The sequence below is a fragment of the Theropithecus gelada genome, chromosome 6 (genome assembly GCF_003255815.1).
Source record: "Theropithecus gelada isolate Dixy chromosome 6, Tgel_1.0, whole genome shotgun sequence".
Taxonomy (NCBI): domain Eukaryota; kingdom Metazoa; phylum Chordata; class Mammalia; order Primates; family Cercopithecidae; genus Theropithecus; species Theropithecus gelada.
This window is the reverse complement of record NC_037673.1, coordinates 52,290,707-52,310,066: the sequence shown is the minus strand read 5'-3', so window position 1 is coordinate 52,310,066 and position 19,360 is coordinate 52,290,707. Positions and strand designations below refer to the sequence as shown.

At 41.9% G+C, this 19,360-nt stretch overlaps 2 protein-coding genes across 5 annotated transcripts in view; one reads left to right on the top strand and one right to left on the bottom strand.

Moving 5' to 3' along the window:
• The window catches only part of PLPP1 (phospholipid phosphatase 1), a 105,438-nt gene extending 103,347 nt beyond the window's left edge, over positions 1–2,091 (top strand). For 2 of the 3 annotated variants that reach the window (XM_025389052.1, XM_025389051.1), the window contains exons 5-6: positions 928–1,104; positions 1,611–2,091. In XM_025389052.1, the coding sequence (XP_025244837.1) occupies positions 928–1,104; positions 1,611–1,739 (306 nt within the window). In that variant the 3' untranslated portion in view covers positions 1,740–2,091. The remainder of the gene's footprint in view (positions 1–927; positions 1,105–1,610) is intronic. The other variant, XM_025389054.1, reaches the window with a different exon arrangement.
• Positions 1,379–19,360, bottom strand: part of MTREX (Mtr4 exosome RNA helicase) — a 124,677-nt gene continuing 106,695 nt past the window's right edge. Inside the window, exons 24-27 of one of the 2 annotated variants that reach the window (XM_025389049.1) lie at positions 18,788–18,844; positions 16,903–17,065; positions 3,975–4,079; positions 1,379–2,221 (exon numbers count right to left, since the gene is read on the bottom strand). In XM_025389049.1, coding sequence (XP_025244834.1) covers positions 2,169–2,221; positions 3,975–4,079; positions 16,903–17,065; positions 18,788–18,844 — 378 coding nt within the window. In that variant the 3' untranslated portion in view covers positions 1,379–2,168. The remainder of the gene's footprint in view (positions 2,222–3,974; positions 4,080–16,902; positions 17,066–18,787; positions 18,845–19,360) is intronic. The other variant, XM_025389050.1, reaches the window with a different exon arrangement.

Genomic DNA, 19,360 nt, shown 5'->3' with positions numbered 1-19,360 from the left:
AAAAAAAAAAAAAAAAAAAAAAAAAAAAAAAGAATACACTTCTTTGCTGGATCATAACTAACCTACAACCTGTATTACTTGCAAATACAGATTATTTAGTCTCAGTTGCCTTGTTAAATAGTTTGAGGGTAGAAGAGCTCTCTTTGATGAATTAATCAAATAGTCCCACAGGTTGCCCAGAGCAAGGGCAACCTGTGCCCAGAATGCTAGCACTTTATCCCAAGACTCAGAATTAATGACGATACTGGGTCAGGCGGTGGCGCATGTCTGTAATCCCAGCACTTTGAGAGGCCAATGCAGGCAGGTTGCTTGAGACGAGGAGTTTCAGACTAGCCTGCGCAACATAGTGAGACCCTCATCTCTACAAAAAATAAAAATGAAAACAATTAGCTGGGCTCAGTGGCATGTACCTATAGTCCCACCTACTTGGGAAGCTGAGATGGAAGGATTGCTTGAGCCCAGGAGTTTGAGGATGCAGTGAGCTATGACTACATCACTGCACTCCAGTCTGGGCAACAGAGCAAAGCCCCATTTCTTTAAGGAAAACAAAACAAACAAACAAAAAAACCAATGGCAGCACTGGTCTTGACTATCAGAATTATAACCCAAATTGCAAGGGGAGGAAGTGTCCCTGAAATCCTGTTTAGAAAACCATAAACAAGGAAACACTTGTTTGTATACAGTTTGAAGGGTGTTACAGCTAGACTGGCAATAGATTCTTCTGAACAAGTTAGTAGGGCAATAGTTCTGTTTCTTTAAAGGATTAACATTTAGGCATTAATGCGTACGTGAATGTTTGCCTAGAAGTCCTGTTCCCTATATAATAATAGTTCGATAACCATTTTAAATGCCAACCCTTCCTTAATATAAAACTTTTGCGTTGTTATGTTAAATAAACGATGTTTTCTCTTTATTCTTTTCTTTTAGCTTTATCTTCAAGCCAGGATGAAGGGAGACTGGGCAAGACTCTTACGCCCCACACTGCAATTTGGTCTTGTTGCCGTATCCATTTATGTGGGCCTTTCTCGAGTTTCTGATTACAAACACCACTGGAGTGATGTGTTGACTGGACTCATTCAGGGAGCTCTGGTTGCAGTATTAGTTGTAAGTATACAGGTCAACAGCCTACATCTTGATATTGTTAAACATTTAGATAAGTAAATAGAAAAAAAAAAAAAATCCCCAGTGAGAAAACTGTGCAGTGGGCAAGAATCTCAGTGTTATTAAAAGTCACTTCAGGATACACAGCAGGTTAAAAACTAGGTTACTCTTTGTAAAACTTGGTATTTTTGTAAAATCTTAGTATTTTTATTGTAAAAAGCTCTGGCTAGACATAGTTTTTTTAGGGGGGTATAAATTGAAAAAACTAATTCACATGTAGAAATAACTCTTTTATTAAGTATTGGCAAAATGAAGCTATTTGCTGAAGACATAACAAAGCAACTCTTACTTAATTTGGAATAATCTTTAAAAAATCGCAGTTAGTCTCTAATTTTTTATATGCTTTAATCTGTACACCCCCAAAGTATATCCTTTTGTTTATATTTATCTCAGGATGCTGTTGATCACAAGTTTTTAACTTGATCTAAATTAAATGTTTTGCACTGTAGGCTGTATATGTATCGGATTTCTTCAAAGAAAGAACTTCTTTTAAAGAAAGAAAAGAGGAGGACTCTCACACAACTCTGCATGAAACATCAACAACGGGGAATCACTATCAGAGCAATCACCAGCCTTGAAGGGCAGCGGGGTGCCCAGGTGAAGCTGGCCTGTTTTCTAAAGGAAAAGGATTGCCACATGGCAAGAGGATGCATCTTTCTTCCCAGTGTATAAGCCTTTAAAGACTGCTACTGCTGCTATGCCTCTTGGATGCCCACTTTGTGTGTACATAGTTACCTTTAACACAGTGGTTATCTAATAGCTCTAAATTCATTTAAAAAACTCCAAGCCTTCCACCAAAACAGTACCCCACCTGTATACATTTTTATTAAAAAATGTAATGCTTATGTATAAACATGTATGTAATATGCTTTCTATGAATGATGTCTGATTTAAATACACATATTAAAATGTATGGGACAACCAAATCCACACTTGCAGGCATTTGTAGTCAACTGTAATCAAACAGGTGGTGAATAATTTAAAATCTCACATTCCTTTAGCTGACTCTACAAGTAGAGGCTGGCAGCAAACACAATATCTCTCTTGATTTTGGTGATTCCTAAGAGAAAAGAAAGTAAGGTTTAAACTTTCAAGACCACAAAACACCTAACTTGTCTCTACCGAAGTTTTAAAGCCAGTATACCAACCCTGATTCAACTGGTGAGAGAGCAGCCTGGAAAGTCAAACACCTGCTGAACACCTAGAGGAATCTGCAGCTACCTCAGTGAGGTGGAAAACAGAAGCCAGACCCCCATTCTTTTGACTCTGAAATACTCCATGGGGGCTGGTCAGGAAGGCAGTATCTAGAACTGTTTAAAAAGATAAATTCTAGGTCAGGGGCGGTGACTCATGCCTGTAATCCCAGCACTTTGGGAGGCCGAGGCGGGAGGATCACCTGAGGTTGGGAGTTCAAGACCAGCCTGACCAACATGGAGAAACCCCGTCTCTACTAGAAATACAAAATTAGCCAGGCGTGCTCGTGCATGCCTGTAGTCGCAGCTACTCGGGAGGCTGAGGCAGGAGAATCACCTGAACCTGGGAGGCAGACGTTGCAGTGAGCTGAGATAGCACCACTGCACACCAGCCTGGGCAGCAAGAGCGAAATATATGTGAATACCACTCTGTCTCCACAAAAAAATAAAAATAATAAAAATTAAAAATTAAAAAAAAAAAAAAATTCTAGGAAGGACTAAACTGTCTAAAGAAATGTAAATCCAAAGACTTGGATTTTCAACCTATATCAGAAGACACTGTTTTTTTCAGTTCCCATGTTAAAGTCTTTCTAGGCTTAGGAAGGACAAATACAAATTTTGATTACAAATTATTTTTAAAACTTTGACACCTACACTTCAACTCTGAGTCATTAAACAGGCCTGCATTTCTCAACAATGTGGAAATATAAGCCAGCTTTTGCAAACCTCTTCTTAGGACACTAAGTTGTTAATAGAAATCACTAGCATTGACTGACTCAGCAACCATGTGGTTACTATTCTTTGATGCTTTAACTTAGTCCTTTTTCTTGGTCAAGATTCAGTAGACATGACAAAACTATTTACAGACATGCTTATGCCCCTTGTCCCCCGACACCACCCCATTACTACTACCTTGGTTTAGCCATCCTTTCTTGATCTGGTCTCCCCGCTTCTACTGTGCTACTCTACAGACTTGCCCTGAATGTAAGAGCAAGAATTACCTTGTAAAGTCCAAGTTAGGGCAGGTCACTCCCAAGCTCCACACCTCCAATCACTGCAGAGTTGAGAAGCCTGCGGCTAGGAACTATGGAATACTTTCCTTTCTCACTTCAACCCCTACTACTTTACTCACCGCCCATTCTACTCCAGCCATACTGGCCTCTTGCTGGTGTTCATGTATATTAAGCATACACCAAGGGGCTTAATTGCCACCCCTGTGGGGGCCCTAGACCATTGTATCCATCTGCCAATTCTATTGTCTTTTCTGCTTATAGACTTTATCACCATCTGATAAATTTAATTGTTGACTTACTGTCTATCTCCCCACACTAGAATGTAAACTCCATGAAGGCAGGGGTGTCTTTCTGTTCACTGTATTCCCTAGTGCTTAAAACAATGCCTGGCATGTAGTGTACAATTAATATATGTAAATGGATGTATATGTAAAATCTCAACTTTCCCCCCAACACACTAAATTTTATAGAAACACTAGTAGATAGCTCTCCATGACAATGCAGTGAAGAACATCCCAAAATGTCCTCCTGGGTTGTGGTCCAGGGCTCAAGATTTGCTTCACAAAATTGGTCTAAATTAGAAACAGCTTATGCATTTGATACTGACCTTCTGCAAATTTATTTTCCAGCTCAGTGTTTCCAATGGCTTTTGCTGCTTGACACATTTGTCGAAGCAATTCTTCTAGGCGCCTCATACAACGAATTATGCTGCCTGGATAGAAAAGGAACAAAACACCGGTAAAATGGAAATAATCAGGAACAGCAGAATTTTTGTTAAGAGGCAAGGCAGGAGAACACAGGATAATACTCTGAGGGACTTCCCATGAAGTAAATCAGGTAGCAAACCTGTTAGGTACTGGGGAAGGCTACAGAGATGAAAGGCTTAACTCCCACCTTTGACTAATGGTAGAGAGATACCTGTTTACTACTAACGTGCTGACACTTGGTATTAAGCAGGAAAACAAAATGCCCTAGGAGGAGGGAGCAACTTTGGGTGAAGGCTGCAAGGACGACATAATCTGTGTAAGAACCAAGCAGTATCAACAAGGGAAGGACCACCATGACAATGCAGAAAAGCCTGGCAAACCGCAGCCATTCAAGGACCCTGAGTGGCCTAGTGAGGCATCTGGACACCATACCATCTCATAGAATGCAACAGACTGTTTTTAGCAGGAGAGTAACAAGATCAAATTTGTCATTTTAAAGGTGCATTCATTCTTCTTGACCTTAGATTCTTTCATTAGTGCGTTCTTTACAGAGTGTTCTCAAGGAGCACAAGGAAAGAAGCCTTTTCCCATGGGTCTAGAATCTGTCTGAAAAAAGTGTTTGTATCAAAGCTGGAGCTATAAACATAGTTTCACTTTTGCTAGACTTGTGCAAAGAGGGGCAGAGATTGTGAGATCCTTTCTCTAAAATGCTTGTGACTTCATTTTTAATATATGAAATACATTAGGAATACCAGTTCTCAAAATGCAATCTGTAGGAACAATGAACTATTTACACTATTATTAAATTAATAATATTTATTTATTTGTTATTTCTATTCTCAGCTGCTAGGAATGCAGGCTCCAATACTGACTTGCAATGAAACAGGAAATCCAATTGCAGAAACTTCTGGGTGTCAAGAGAGAGGGTAGGAATTGGGATAGAGAGGGTAATGTCATATACTTATGCAATCAGATATTAAATGTTTATGCAAACAATTATATCCAAAGAGAATTAAATTAGGTAGTGGCTCAAAATATAACCAGATTTTTACCTGAGACGAGATTCTCACACATCATTCAGGATTGAAATGAAATCCTTTACAAAGTCCTCTGCTGCGTAGGACATTAAAGAGCCAGACACATTCTCAAACATTGTTTTGACTGACTTCAAATGTGTACCAAGAAACACAATGTGATACTGTATATTATTTCACAAATTTTAGTAACTCGTGTTAACCAGAATCTGCAAAAGTTATCAGAGACCAAGCCATTCAAAGTAAATTACTAAGATAAAAAGTAAGGCAAGTAAATGCACATTCAGGCCAGAGAGCACTGTCATGTCACATTTTGTAAACATTTCGATTCAATTTCTGGAAAATTTAGTTTTGACACAGTTTCAGGTAACAAGCAAATTAGGCCACTGGGCACAAGGTTGCATATACAATGGCTGTGGTTGTTGCCCACAGAGTCTCATCAACAAATCACTGGGTGTGTGTATAAACACCAACTGTCCACAGCTGCCTGAAACATAGAGGCTACCCGCTCAGGGATTAATGAAGACTAACAACTAAGTAGTGAATTGTCTAGCATCTCTCCTACCTACTATCGTTCTCTGTAATCCAAGGGCTCTCCTTACGCCCAGCTTTAGAAGTCATCCTGCCTCATCAGCCTGACTAGGTGCTAGACAAAAGTTTTAAAGCCATGACCCATCATAGGCTAAATGAAGCTGACCAAAACCGAAACAAAACCAAACTACATTAACCTACTGGTTTGTTACATTTTTTTTCTTTTGGTCCTACCAGAGTAGAAAGAGAAATCCAATTCTTTCTAGTTATTGTCTTTAAAAAATTTTTCAAATAGTGGTAAAATATAAAACATAAAATCCACCTTTTTAACCATGTTAAAGTATACAATTCAGTTACTGCCCTTTTTTATATTGAGGTTTACTACATTCTGGAAAAACTCACATGGAGATAGACTTCACACACCATAAAATTATTTTAAATAAGTGTACAACTGAGTGGTTTTTAGTATATTCAGACTTGTGTAACCATCATCATTATCTAATTTTAGAGCATTTTTACCACCCCCAAAAAACCCTGTTCCCATTAAAGCAGTTACATGTCTTCCGGACAGCCCATGGCAACCACTAATATGCTCTGTCTCTATGAATCTGCTTATTCTGGACATCTCATATAAGTGAAATTATACACTATGTGGCCTTTGTGTCTGCCTTCTTTCAACTTAATGTATTCAAGGTTTGTCCATATTGTAGCATGAGTCAGTATGTCTTTTCTTTTTTATAACTGAAAGCTGTTCCATTTAATCTTTATTAAAATGGAACACCTTGCCATTTAGAATAGCAAAAACCAAATTTATTTTGCACCAACCTAATATATACCACACTTTATTCATCTATTGATGGACACTTGGAACTATATGCTTTTATTTAAGAGCAATTTTAATAAACATCACCATTACCTGGCTGATGAACAAAACAGCATCATTCTCATTAAGGACAGTAAGCAGCAGATTTTCCAGAACAGAATTTCTGCCTTCAGCTTTCTGGCATACCCTAAAGCAGTTTCCCACAGTTCATACTCTGACCCTAATACTCCTGTCTAGCTTGGCCTGAGGTTAGAATCACACATGTATCTTGCAACTACTTACCGCTAAACCCCAGCTTAGGCTGAACCCTTTCTTGAGAGCAGAGACTGCTGCTCACACTGTAACTAGCACGTCGCCTGATTCCCACTAGGGTCTCAGCATTATTCATCAAATGAGTAAGTATCAGGTACTCAAATTGTGCCAAAATGTAAAGACAGAAACAATTACTAATAAATTGTTACTCTATTATTATTAGCAATAATACTTTTAAAAGACAAATCCACTGGAAAACCATTCATGACACTGATGATGCTAAGAAAGGGTTAAACTGCTACTTGAAAGGCATGTGAGAGAATGTGTGGTGGGGACTGAGTTGAGAAATGCACTTCACAGCATTTGCTTTCAAAACATGTGGCATACAGAGGGAGGAGAATTGGAAAAAAAAAAGCATATGGCAGGCAGAGGTACAGTAAATAGTTTCAAGAGATAATTCATCATAGAAGTTTTCCTAATGACACTTGCTCAGTGGAAAGCAAATCCTTTGTCATCCTTCACAGTTAAGAGTACAATGTTGTTTATGTAGAGTCGGAAATAAATAGTAACAGCCTCTGGATTGCTTGACTAAAACCCTAGGCATCAGCCCATACAAATATTTTGTTTAAACTATCATTCAAATTTAGTTTAATGGAAATAAAAAACAGCTACATTCTATCATTTTTTTTTCAGGGTGATAATAAATACTTAAATAGTCTTCAAAATTTCTCAACTGAATCACAGTATGAACTTTTCTTTTGCATTGGACATCCCCCAAAAACATGGTTTTAATCACTACAGCATTAACTGCCTCAGTTAATGTTTGAAGAATACTTAAAACTACTTCTGAGGCTCAGGATATGAAATGACCAGACACTGTTATTTTCATATAAAAAGAAAATTAAGAATATTATTAGGAACAAATATGATTTGCACACAGCACATTAGAAAGTTCCAATGCAATTATTATCTGCCTGTAAAAACAGACACACTGTACTGTGTGCTACAGCTCTCATTACCATATTTTTCCAATCATAAAACATGTATAGGCGGGGTGCAGTGGCTCATGCCTGTAATCTCAACACCTTGGGAGGCCGACGCAGGTGGATCGTTTGATCCCAGGAGTTTGAGACCAGCCTAGGCTTCATGGTAAAATCCTCTCTACAAAAATTAGCTGGGCATGGTGGTGCATGCTTGTGGTCCCAGCTACCTTGGAGGTTGAGGTGGGAGGATCGCTTAAGAGCCAAGATCATGCCACTGCACTCCAGCCTGGGTGACAGAGCCAGACCCTGTTGCAAAAAATAAACAAACCCACCACATACAATAACGAGATGAGGAGAGAATGGCTATTCTTGAAATGGAAGCACTATATAACACTATAAAAATAAAAGAGATAATTAGTATCCTAAGATGAAGGGGTGGCCTGCCCCTCCACACCTGTGTGCGTTTCTCCTTAGGTGGAATGAGAGACTTGAGAAAAGAAATGAGACACAGAGACAAAGCATAGAGAAAGAAAAAGTGAGCGCAGGGGACCAGCGCTCAGCATACAAAAGACCCGCCCCGGCACCGGTCTCTGAGTTCCCTCAGGATTTATTGATCATTATCTTTACCATCTTAGAAAAGGGAACTGGTAGGATAATAGGATCATAGTAGGGAGAAGGTCAGCAGTAAGACATATGAATAAAGATCTCTGTGACATGAATAAGTTTAAGGAAAAGTGCTGTGCCTTGATATGCATATGCAAACATCTCCTTAAACCTTTTTAGTGCATGAAGAGCAGCACTGCTGCTAGCACACCCCACCTTCAGCCCTAAGGCGGTTTTCTCCTTTCTCAGTAAATAGAACATACAATTGGGTTTTATGTTCCATTGCCCAGGGACGGGCAGGAGACAGATGCTTTTCTCTATCTCAACTGCCAAGAGGCCTTCTTTCCTCTTATACTAGTCCTCCTCAGCACAGACCCTTCATGGGTGTCAAACTGGGGGACGATCAGGCCTTTCGCTTCCCACGAGGTAATATTTCAGACTATCACATGGGGAGAAACCTTGGACAATACCTAGCTTTCCTAGGCAGAGAGGTCCCTGTGACCTTCCGCAGTGTATATTTCCCTGGGTACTTGAGATTAAGAGAATGGTGATGACTTTTAACCAGCAAGCTGCCTTCAGGCACTTGTTTAACAAAGCACATCCTGCACAGCCCAAAATCCATTAAACCTTGAGTCACCACAGCACATGTCTCTTGCAAGGGCAGGGTTGGGGGCAGGGTTACAGATTAACAGCATCTCAAATACAGAACAAAATGGAGTCTCTTATGTCTACTTCTTTCTATATAGACACAGTAACAGTCTGATCTCTCTTTTACCCACACTAAGAAAATGAAGGTTCTCATTTTTTGCTACTTATATCAAAAAATAGTTTTAAGGGTGAATACACAGTATATCCCAACTTTTAGAAAGGTTTAAGCTGATCTACTGGCTCACACACAAGAAAAATATAAAAATTATGCTGATGTTAGATCTAACTTCAAGTTAGAGCTAAAAAAATGAATTTCTCAAATTTTCAAACTGAGATTTCAAGCAAACTCTGATGTAGAAATAGCCCCTGAGTAACTGAAAGACTTCAGGAATGCCAGTATGTGTAAGGGTAAACTGAGGCTGGAGCCAAACCAGGAACGAAGACACAAAGCAAATAGCAGTGAGAACAGCTTTTATTAGGGCTTGCGGGCGAGGTTCCTCAGTCCAAAGGTGTGGGCCGAGGAAGTCGCACTGAGGGAGGAGGGTACGGGATTTTTATAGCCCGAGAGGTAGGGAAGCTGGTTGTGCAAACAGGGCCTGGGGGGTCTTGAAGCTACTAGGGCAGGAGTTGAGTAAGGGTCACGGGGAAGGGGTCTTTGGAAACTGTTAACCGTAACTGCTGTTTACGAACTTGTGGAATGCAGGTGAGCTGCAGGTCATGGGGGAGTGTGGTTGCCCAGCCGGAATCTCTGACGTATGTTAAGTCTGAGGGTGTGTTCAAAGAGGAAGGGAAGTCTTTAACAAAAGGCCTGCTACGCCGGGTAACGCTGCCATGTTGGGTCTAGATTCCTGCCTAACATTCCAACCTCTTTCTAATAAGAAAATGGGGCGATGTGTTCATCTGGCTGCTTCCTGCTGATATGGGTCGTCGTGGGGTTCTTCGGAGGTCGGAACTCGGGTATGGGGTGGAGCAGCGTCTGACTGAAAGTGACCTGGGAGACTTCTTTCATGCAGTCCTGGATGAAGCGGAGGACACAGGGAGCTATGAGTAGCAAGAAGCCAGTGATTAGTAAGGGGCTTAGAAAGGGTAGGACTTAACCGGCCACAGACGACTGCCACCACCTAAGTGAGGGCCTTGATCCGAGGTTTTTCCCGAATCTTTTCTAGAGTGAGGAGATTGGTTTCTACTAGTCCTGACTCATTGATGTAGTGTTCGGCTGGGAAGGGGAAAGGAGGGGGTTAGGTTAGAGGAGTTAAAAGGGCTGGGTAAGGGTACCGCAACCAGTGGGGACTTATTCAAGGCTGCACACAAGAAACGACGAGAGATGTTGTGTATCTCGGCCACGTGTGCCACTTGAGCCCCTTCCATGACTAAGGTTAGCCACGAAAAAGGGTTGCTGCTGTCCTGGGGCTTGCTGCCTGGGCTACAGCTGAGATGGCTTCCCCCTGTTGTCTGATGTCAGAGGCCAGGCTGACGAGGCTGCTTACGACCTTAATGTAGGCCTTAAAGATCCTGAGTTGGGCCACGGGATAAGACTCATTGTGCCCACCAGTCCTAGGAAGGACTCTTCCGCATCCTGAGGAGGCTGGAGAATTGCAATGAGGCTTATTCTATCTGCTGTGAGGCTTTTTGTAGTGGGTGTGAGGAGTATGCCTAGGTAGGTGACAGAAGGGCTGCAAAGTTGAGCCTTAGCTGGGGTAACCTGATAACCTCGGTCGCCTAGAAAATTTAAAAGTGCAGCAGTACCTGCAAGGGAGCTCTCCTAGGAAGGACTACATAGTAATAAGTCATCGACATACTGCAATAGTGTGCTGTGGGTCAGGGGACGGAGGACAACATCCTGTGCCAGTGCCTGTCCGAAAAAATGGGGGCTATCACAGAACCTTTGAGGCAAAACAGTCCAAGTCAGCTGGGAAGAAATATGAGTGTCTGGATCTTCCAATGTAAAAGCAAACAGAAAGTGGCAGTCTGGGTGTAGAGGGATGGTAAAGAAGGCATCCTTCAGGTCAAGGACAGTGAAATGGGTGGTGTCAGGGGCAACGCGTGAGAGGAGTGTATATGGATTAGGAACAACTGGAAAGGTAGGGACCACTGCCTCATTGATGAGGCGTAGGTCCTGCACGAGACGATAGGCCCCAGAGCTTTTCCGTACAGGGAGGGTAGGAGTATTGCTTGGTGAGTTGGCTGGAACAGGCGTGTAATGATAGGTTTTAATCCCTGTCGATGTTCAAAGGAGATAGGGAACTGGGGTCTAGAAGGGAACTTGGAAGGATCTTTTAGCCGGATGCGGACCGGAGTGTGGTGCTGGGCAATGATCGGGGTGGAGGTGTCCCACACCTCAGGGTTAATGGGGACTGGAAATGGGAGATGGGGGTCAGGCTGGCGGGGTTTGTCAGGTGAGAGAAGGGGGAAGAGGAACACAAGGTGTGGGGAGGGGTTGGGTCGGAAGTGAACTGAGGCCCCTAGCTTGGAGAGGAGGTCTCATCCTAACAAGGGGACTGGGCACGAAGGAATGATAAGAAAGGAGTGCGAGAAGAGGGAGCCATCCAGGCGGCAAGACAGAGGAGGAGTCTGGCGGTAGGTGGAGGGAGTGCCATCAATTCCCATGACTGTGACAGTGGAGGGGTGGCTGGGGCCACTGAAGGAAGGCAAAACAGAGTAGGCAGCCCCCATGTCCATAAGGAAGGATATGGACTTACCCGCTACCTGGAGCATGACCCTGGGCTCGGCGAGAGAAAGAGGGGTCCCTGAGTCTGGGCCTCTTCAATCTTTGTCAGTGTCGAGGAGCTGGAAGGCGCCTCCAACACCTGGAGGAGGGTCGTCACGTGGAGGCGCAGCGACTGTCCTTAGGTTGGGGCAGTCTGACCTCCAGTGGCCCATCTGCCGACAGTTCGGACAGGGGCGAGCTGGCTCCTTTGGGTTAGGGCACTGCCTGGCCCAGTGGCTGTCATTGCCGCTCTTGAAGCAGGCACAAGGTGGCGCTCGGGTAGTACCTCCTTTCTGGGAGCTCCTGGAGCCGGCCGGCCTCAGGGCTGCTACCAAGGCCTGGGTTTGGAGTTGTACCTTCTGTTTTAGCCTGGCCTGTTGTTGGGCCTCAGCTGCTTCTTCCCTGGAGTTGTGGACCTTGAAGGCCAGTTTGACTAAATCCTGGATGGCAGTTTAAGGGCCTTCCTCCACCTTTTTTAACTTTTTTTGGATATTGGGGGCTGACTAAGAAATGAAATATGAGGCCAAGACGGTCCCCCCTGTGGGGGAGGCAGGGTCAAGGCAGGTGTACTGAATAAGAGCCTCAGTCAGCCGGTTAAGAAAAACAGCTGGATTTTCATCTGCGCCTTGGACTACCTCCTTTAGTTTGTTAAAGGTGACTGATTTGTTAGAGGCTGCCTGCATGCCAGCAAGAAGGCACTGAACCATCATGTCTCGGCGGCAGCGGCCTGCCTGCCCTACATGGTAGTCCTAGTCGGGCTCAGCTGAGGGCACTGCCTCGGTGCCAACTGGCCTGGTAGGGTCAGTTAAATGAACCTGATTAGCATGTTGCCTGGCTGCCGCTAGGATGCGTTCCTGCTCCTCAGGAGACAGGGTTGAGGTCATAACGACATGAAGGTCGTGCCAGGTGAGATCATATGCCTGGCATAGATACCTAAACTCTTTGATATAACGAGTAGGATTGGCCAAAAAGGAGCCTGCACGCTCCTCAACCTTAGACAAGTCTGCCAATGAAAACAGCACATGGACCTGGACTACTCCTTCAGGGTCCGCCACCTCTCGTAAGGGGCACAGGAGGTTGGTCCTGGACTGAGTACGGGTTGAGACAGGCGAGGAAGGGGAGGAGGTGGAGGTAGGGGAGACAGAATCTGTTCGGTTTGGTAAGGGCACAGGAGTGGGGAAAAGGTGGGGAGGCGTTGATGAGGATGGGGATAATGGTGGGTCAAAGTAAGGAGGAGGTTGGGCGGGAGACTGGAGGGGTGGCGGGGATAGTGTGTCAGGAGGCTCAGAAAAAGAGGAGGAATCATCCCTCTCCTTGCTCGCGGGAAGAGACTTTGCGAGCAGAACTTGAGCTAACGAGCACTGGGCGCAGAGATCTGGGTGAGAACGCAAGTCCTAAAAGGCCTGAACATAGGGTATCTCGGACCATTTGCCTAGTCTCTTGCAGAAGTTGGTCAGATCTGTGAGAACGTTAAAGTCTAGAGTGCCTTCTGCAGGCCACTGAGACTGATTATCCAATTTATATTGCGGCCATGCTATTGTACAGAAGAAAATGAGCCACTTTCGTTTTACGTCTTGGCTGAGACTTAAAGTCTGGAGATTCGCCAAGAGGCACCCCAGAGGGGATTTTCGGTTTGGTTTGAACTGGGTAGTTCCCATGGTCTCAAGGCGGGCGGTCCGGAGGCAATGGGAGCGTCCTCCCACTGCCACGCAGAGTGCGGGGGTACGGTGGCTTCCGGGGAGGTTGGATGTCTCCTAGTCCACAGTGCCAAGGTCACAGCTGACCAGAGAGAGCCCCTGACGCAGCCGCGCGTTTTGGACAGGGACTCCCGGAGGGAGCCTTCAGGACAGGGGGGGAACTTACCCAGCAGTGATCGAATTGAGTCAAATTTGGTGAGACGGCTCCAGGCTTGAGGAGGGGATCCCGGCTTGGGGAGAGGACAGCCTGCCCGACGCGGCAGGGGTCCGGGGAGCGGGGTCTCCTCCCGGGTTTCGGCACCAAATGTAAGGGGAAACTGAGGCTGGAGCCGAACCAGGAACGAAGACACAAGGCAAATGGCAGTGAGAATAGCCTTTTATTACGGCTTGTGGGCGAGGTTCCTCGGTCCAAAGGTGTGGGCCGAGGAAGTTGCACTGAGGGAGGAGGGTACGGGCTTTTTATAGCCCGAGAGGTAGGGAAGCTGGTTGTGCAAACAGGGCCTGGGAGGTCTTGAAACTACTAGGGCAGGAGTTGAGTAAGGGTCACGGGGAAGGGGTCTTTGGAAACTGTTAACCGAAACTGCTGTTTACGAACTTGTGGAATGCAGGTGAGCTGTAAGTCATGGGGGAGTGTGGTTGCCCAGCCGGAACCTCTGACGTATGTAAGTCTGAGGGTGTGTTCAAAGAGGAAGGGAAGTCTTTAACAAAAGGCCTGCTACGCTGGGTAACACCGCCATGTTAGGTCTAGATTCCTGCCTAACAGTATGCTGTGGAAAAAGTCAACTCATAGCTGGCAACTAGTACGAGCTACAAACCATCTTCAATTTGGCAGTTTAGGATTCATCTTCCATACTGCGGTAACTTCCACTTAGGCAGAAAGAACAGAAAAAATAATCCATTAAGACAATTTTATATTAATTCCTAGATTTTTTAAAAAAATATACTCATCTGACAGGCCAGGTCTACTGCCCCTGCTTTTTACTTTTTTATTTTTGAGACAGTGTCTTGCTCTGTCACCTAGGCTGGAGTGCAGTGGCGGTGATCTCGGCTCACTGCAAGCTCCACCTCCCGGGTTCATGCCATTCTCCTGCCTCAGCCTCCCGAGTAGCTGGGACTACAGGCACCCGCCACCTCGCCCAGCTAATTTTTTGTAGTTTTTAAAATAGAGATGGGGTTTCACCATGTTAGCCAGGATGGTCTCGATCTCCTGACCTCATGATATGCCCACCTTGGCCTCCCAAAGTGCTGGGATTACAGACGTGAGCCACCGGGCCTGGCCTGCTTTTTACTTTTCTAAAAAAAAAAAAAAAAAAAAAAAAAAGGGCTACTCTTTGCCATGTACCACTATTGTTTTATGTCATTGTGTTTTGACTTTTCAGAGAAGCAGATATTATATAAATATGAGTATTGTATTAACAAGTCTTGGAATTATTTAGGCATTGAACAGTTACTAATTTCATCCTTATGTTCCAAAAAGATGTCAGACTGAAGATTGGTGGTGCTCTATGTGATGCCTGAGTGCTGCTGAAACATACAATTGTCATATACCAACCTGTGCTCCTGTTTTAAGCAATTTTCATCAGTAAGTACAAATCATCCCTCTTCTCACTGACTCAGCCAAACACCATTAACTATTAGAGATGTTGCTAAACATCATCCACTATTAGAGACCTATTTAGTATTACTCCAAGCATGAATTTTCTGTGGATGGAGATGGTATAGTCTAGTGTAGGGTTTAAGAAATTTTCAGGTGATCCAAAATTTAAGGATAAGGTGCTATGGTGCTTAAGTGAAGTTACATGTAGTTACAGAGACCAGAGTTTAAATCATCCTGCTGTCACATCACCTTGGCCAAACTGCTTACCATAGTCTCCTTGTGCAAAGTAGAGATAATATCTACCCTGAATTGCTATTTGGTGATTACATGTAAATTATACAGAGCTCTTAGCACAATGTTCAGCATATAATACCTACTTAATGAACAATGACTTTCCCAGTAACAGAATTCAAAGGATGCTTTGGGACTGTTTGACTAAATGATCATTTAGAGGAGACTTAGAAGTTTATGAACCCTAGAAAAAATATGTAAGATACAATAACGTAATTTTAAAAGGTGCTATAAACTTTAACATTAAAAACCTTAAAACCCATAAAGTTCAATATAGTCAATACAGTAAAGGTCCTCAGTTTTAAGTTTTTAATATTCTGTTGCAGAGCAGTTTAACCTATGCAGCATAAAAATAACTGATTCATAAAATCAGTAATCTATTACTTCTTTAAGAATATCAGTTGAAAGTGTCAGGCCTCTGAGCCCAAGCCAAGCCATCGCATCCCCTGTGACTTGCACTTATACGCCCAGATGGCCTGAAGTAACTGAAGAATCACAAAAGAAGTGCAAATGCCCTGCCTTACCTTAACTGATGACATTCCACCACAAAAGAAGTGAAAATGGCCAGTCCTTGCCTTAAGCAATGATATTATCTTGTGAAATTCCTCTTGCTGGCTCATCCTGGCTCAAAAAGCTCCCCTACTGAGCACCTTGTGACCCCTACTCCAGCCCGCAAGAGAACAACCCCCCTTTGACTGTAATTTTCCTTTACCTACCCAAATCCTATAAAACAGCCCCACCCTTATCTCCCTTCGATGACTCTCTTTTCGGACTCAGCCCGCCTGCACCCACGTGAAATAAACAGCCGTGTTGCTCACACAAAGCCTGTTTGGTGGTCTCTTCACACGGACACGCATGACAGAAAGGTCTATAATATTGGGCATGTTAAACATGTAATTTTTCTCAAACTAAATCTATAAGCAATAGTAGCCGTACTTATTATAATCTCTATACAGAACTCACGTATTTTCATTTTTAAGAAAGTTCAATGTAAATTATCTCATTCAGTAAATACAACTGGCCATTTATAAACACATAAGCCAATCTTTTCCTACTGAATGCAGCATTTTAAAATATGGTGTTGTTTAAACAGTCTACTTATTTTTTTGCTTCTTATAATTCACTTATAATTTTTCCTTATATTTCTTTTGCCTTAGTTTTTTCATCTAAAATTTCTCTTCAGTTGAGTAACAATTATTCTTCAGTCTCTTAAAGTCCTGCTCATTAAATTTAATCTGATTCATGCTGCAATAACAGTGTGACTAAAGCCAAGTCAGTTATTACATAGGGAATGACTGATCATTTTCAGCTCTGCTATTTTTAGTGGAATTATATAGCTCACCAGGAGAACAGAAGTGAAAAGGAAAAATGCCCACATAAATATGACTTATTAGGGTCATCTGCTTGTGACTGTAGAAACTCATAGAATTGTAACTGCACAGAATTATAAAGTTTAGATTCTAAAGGACTTTCTAATGAACAGACTATGCTTATTAAATAATACAAAGAATTTGTGGAGAATATTTTTTAATCTATATAATAGGGAGATTTCATTTAATTACCAAATATTAAAAATACATATTATTCTTGTTTAGTTAAAACAATACCATCCTAACTGTATTTCTTATACTGTAAATATATATATGTAAAATTTAACCATACCTTCAAAGACATCTGTCATTTTGCAGATATGGGCAAATGTAGCTCCAGTTGCCCAGGTATATACTACATCCATTAAGTGAGGTTTAAATGAGCTTAGATAAGTTTCCTCATCAATTTCCAATTTGGCTTCTGCTGAAACTTTTGCGATTCTTTTAGCACATTCCTTTAAAGATAAAAGAGTTAAAATTCCTTACTTATGATCTCCCATATCACCCTATTCTTTAGGTTTCCAAGCCAGTATTCCAGGAGGTCCCTTTTTCTTCCTAGGTATTATGTCTGCAATGTGGACATTCTGCTCCTAAGTAGGCACAGTGCCTGTTCCATTACTAAGTGATCAAACGGCCAATCTTTCCCATTATGTTGACGTAAATGTATCAAGAGCATGCTTTTCAGCCAGTGATACCTTTTCAACAAACAGACAGAACTCTTCATTAAAAGTATTCAAGAGCAGCATTTAGCTAATCTCTATTTCATTACAAAACAGATTTAGAGAAATACAAATCCTAGAGGAAAATAAATTTTCCCCCAACAATGGTTAAAAATGTACATATCTTCATATTGTTTTCCTCTAAGTTGAGAAACTTCATTCTTCTTTATTTGGCAATCTAAAAGACCAAAAACTCCTAGGCCTATGAACCTATGAAGACTTCGCTGGTTCTAGAAATTTAAATTTCTTAGTGATTTTAACGCATGTTACATGTTCCATTGAACCAGCCTTTTTATTTTAATCAGAATTTTTTGAATTATTATTTTTAAAATATTTTAACTTTTATTTTAGGCTCAGGGATATGCGTACAGGTTTCTTATCTAGGTAAACTTGTGACTCAGGGGTTTGGTGTATAGATTATTTAGTCAGCTGAGTACTAAGCATAATATGCCACAGGTTTTTTACATTTTTTCTTCCTCAACCTCTCCTTCCTCCCACTCTCCTCCCTCAACTACGCACCAGTGTCTGTTGTTCTGAAGGGGCCTTTTTATGACACATGTTTTTGTTCCTCTCTTGTAATTCCTTAGCTCATCTTTCCTTGTCTTTGTCTAATGTTGAAAAGGCAGATAAAATCGGCTTATCCTATGACATTAATGAGATAAATTTATTACTAACTATAAACTACTGTGGCTTTGAGGAACCAGAGACAAACAATTTCTTATGATAAAACAGATTTTAAAACTTTGTTATAGGCTGGGCACAGTGGCTCACATCTGTAATCCCAGCACTTTGAGAGGCCGAGGTTGGAGGATCACATGAGCTCAGGAGTTCGAGACCAGCCTGGTCAACATGGTGAAACCTCATCTCTACTAAAAATACAAAAATTAGCCGAGCGTGGTGGCAGGCCTGTAATCCCAGCTATTCAGCACATTGAGGCAGGAGAATCGCTTGAATGCAGGAGGTGGAGATTGCAGTGAGCCCAGATCACGCCACTGCACTCCAGGCCTCAGTAAGGGAGTGAGACTGTCTCAAAAACACAACAAAATGAAACAACAAAACTTTGTTATAAACCAGAATGAAAAAATGTGCAAAGAATTAAAAATAAACTAAATCCTAATCCATCAAGATACCATTATTAGTACTGAGGAAGAAAATGACACATGTACTGAGCTGTCAGTACAGCCTATTTACATTATGAAGTTTTTAATCTCCTTTCACAATAATGCTATACAGTTCATTACAATAATGGGAAAGAAATACTGTTTAATTATTAAAGTAAAAATCACAAGAGATGTTATCAGAGTAACATTAAGTTACATGACTGACATCAAGTGACATATTTAATCCTTATAGCTTATCTCTATGAAATGATAAACCACTATGATTAGATTATCAAAAAAGTTTATTTTACAATCTACTATTCATAAAATATGTAGTTCAAAAAAAAATTTTTTTTACCTGCATTTGACGAAGTGGTCCTGCTAATTGTTCTGTTAATTTGGGCATCTCACTAGACTATAAAAGAAAAGGAAAACAAGATATAAAAACCCACATTTAAAGTTCTTGGTTTTTCACACTACCTGTTTTAACAAATTAAACAAAGCTTGTAAGACAGTCACATATCAAATTATAAGACCTCAGTCATTAGCACTTAGAGTTTCTAATCAATTCAGTTTACACAGGCAAAATCACTATTCCTCTCATCCTAAATTATAATATTCTGTTATTACATTTCAGAGGAAAACACACCGCTACATTTGCAGTGTGCTAACTAGCTGCTTTTTGTGATTATCCATGGAACTGTGGGAGGGTAAATACTGTAAACATATGCAGTAGTTCAGTTGCATCAACATTAAAGGGTTTTATCATAGTTTATCTTTGATATAGTTTTAGTTTCTAGGCAACTTTCAATCTGTAGAAACTGAAAAGTTAGAAACTGAAAACTCAGGATAAAGTACGTTAAAAATAATGTCCCCAATTTTTATTTTACACAGATGTTCTAACTCTAACGAAGTATAAGACAGCTAGAAG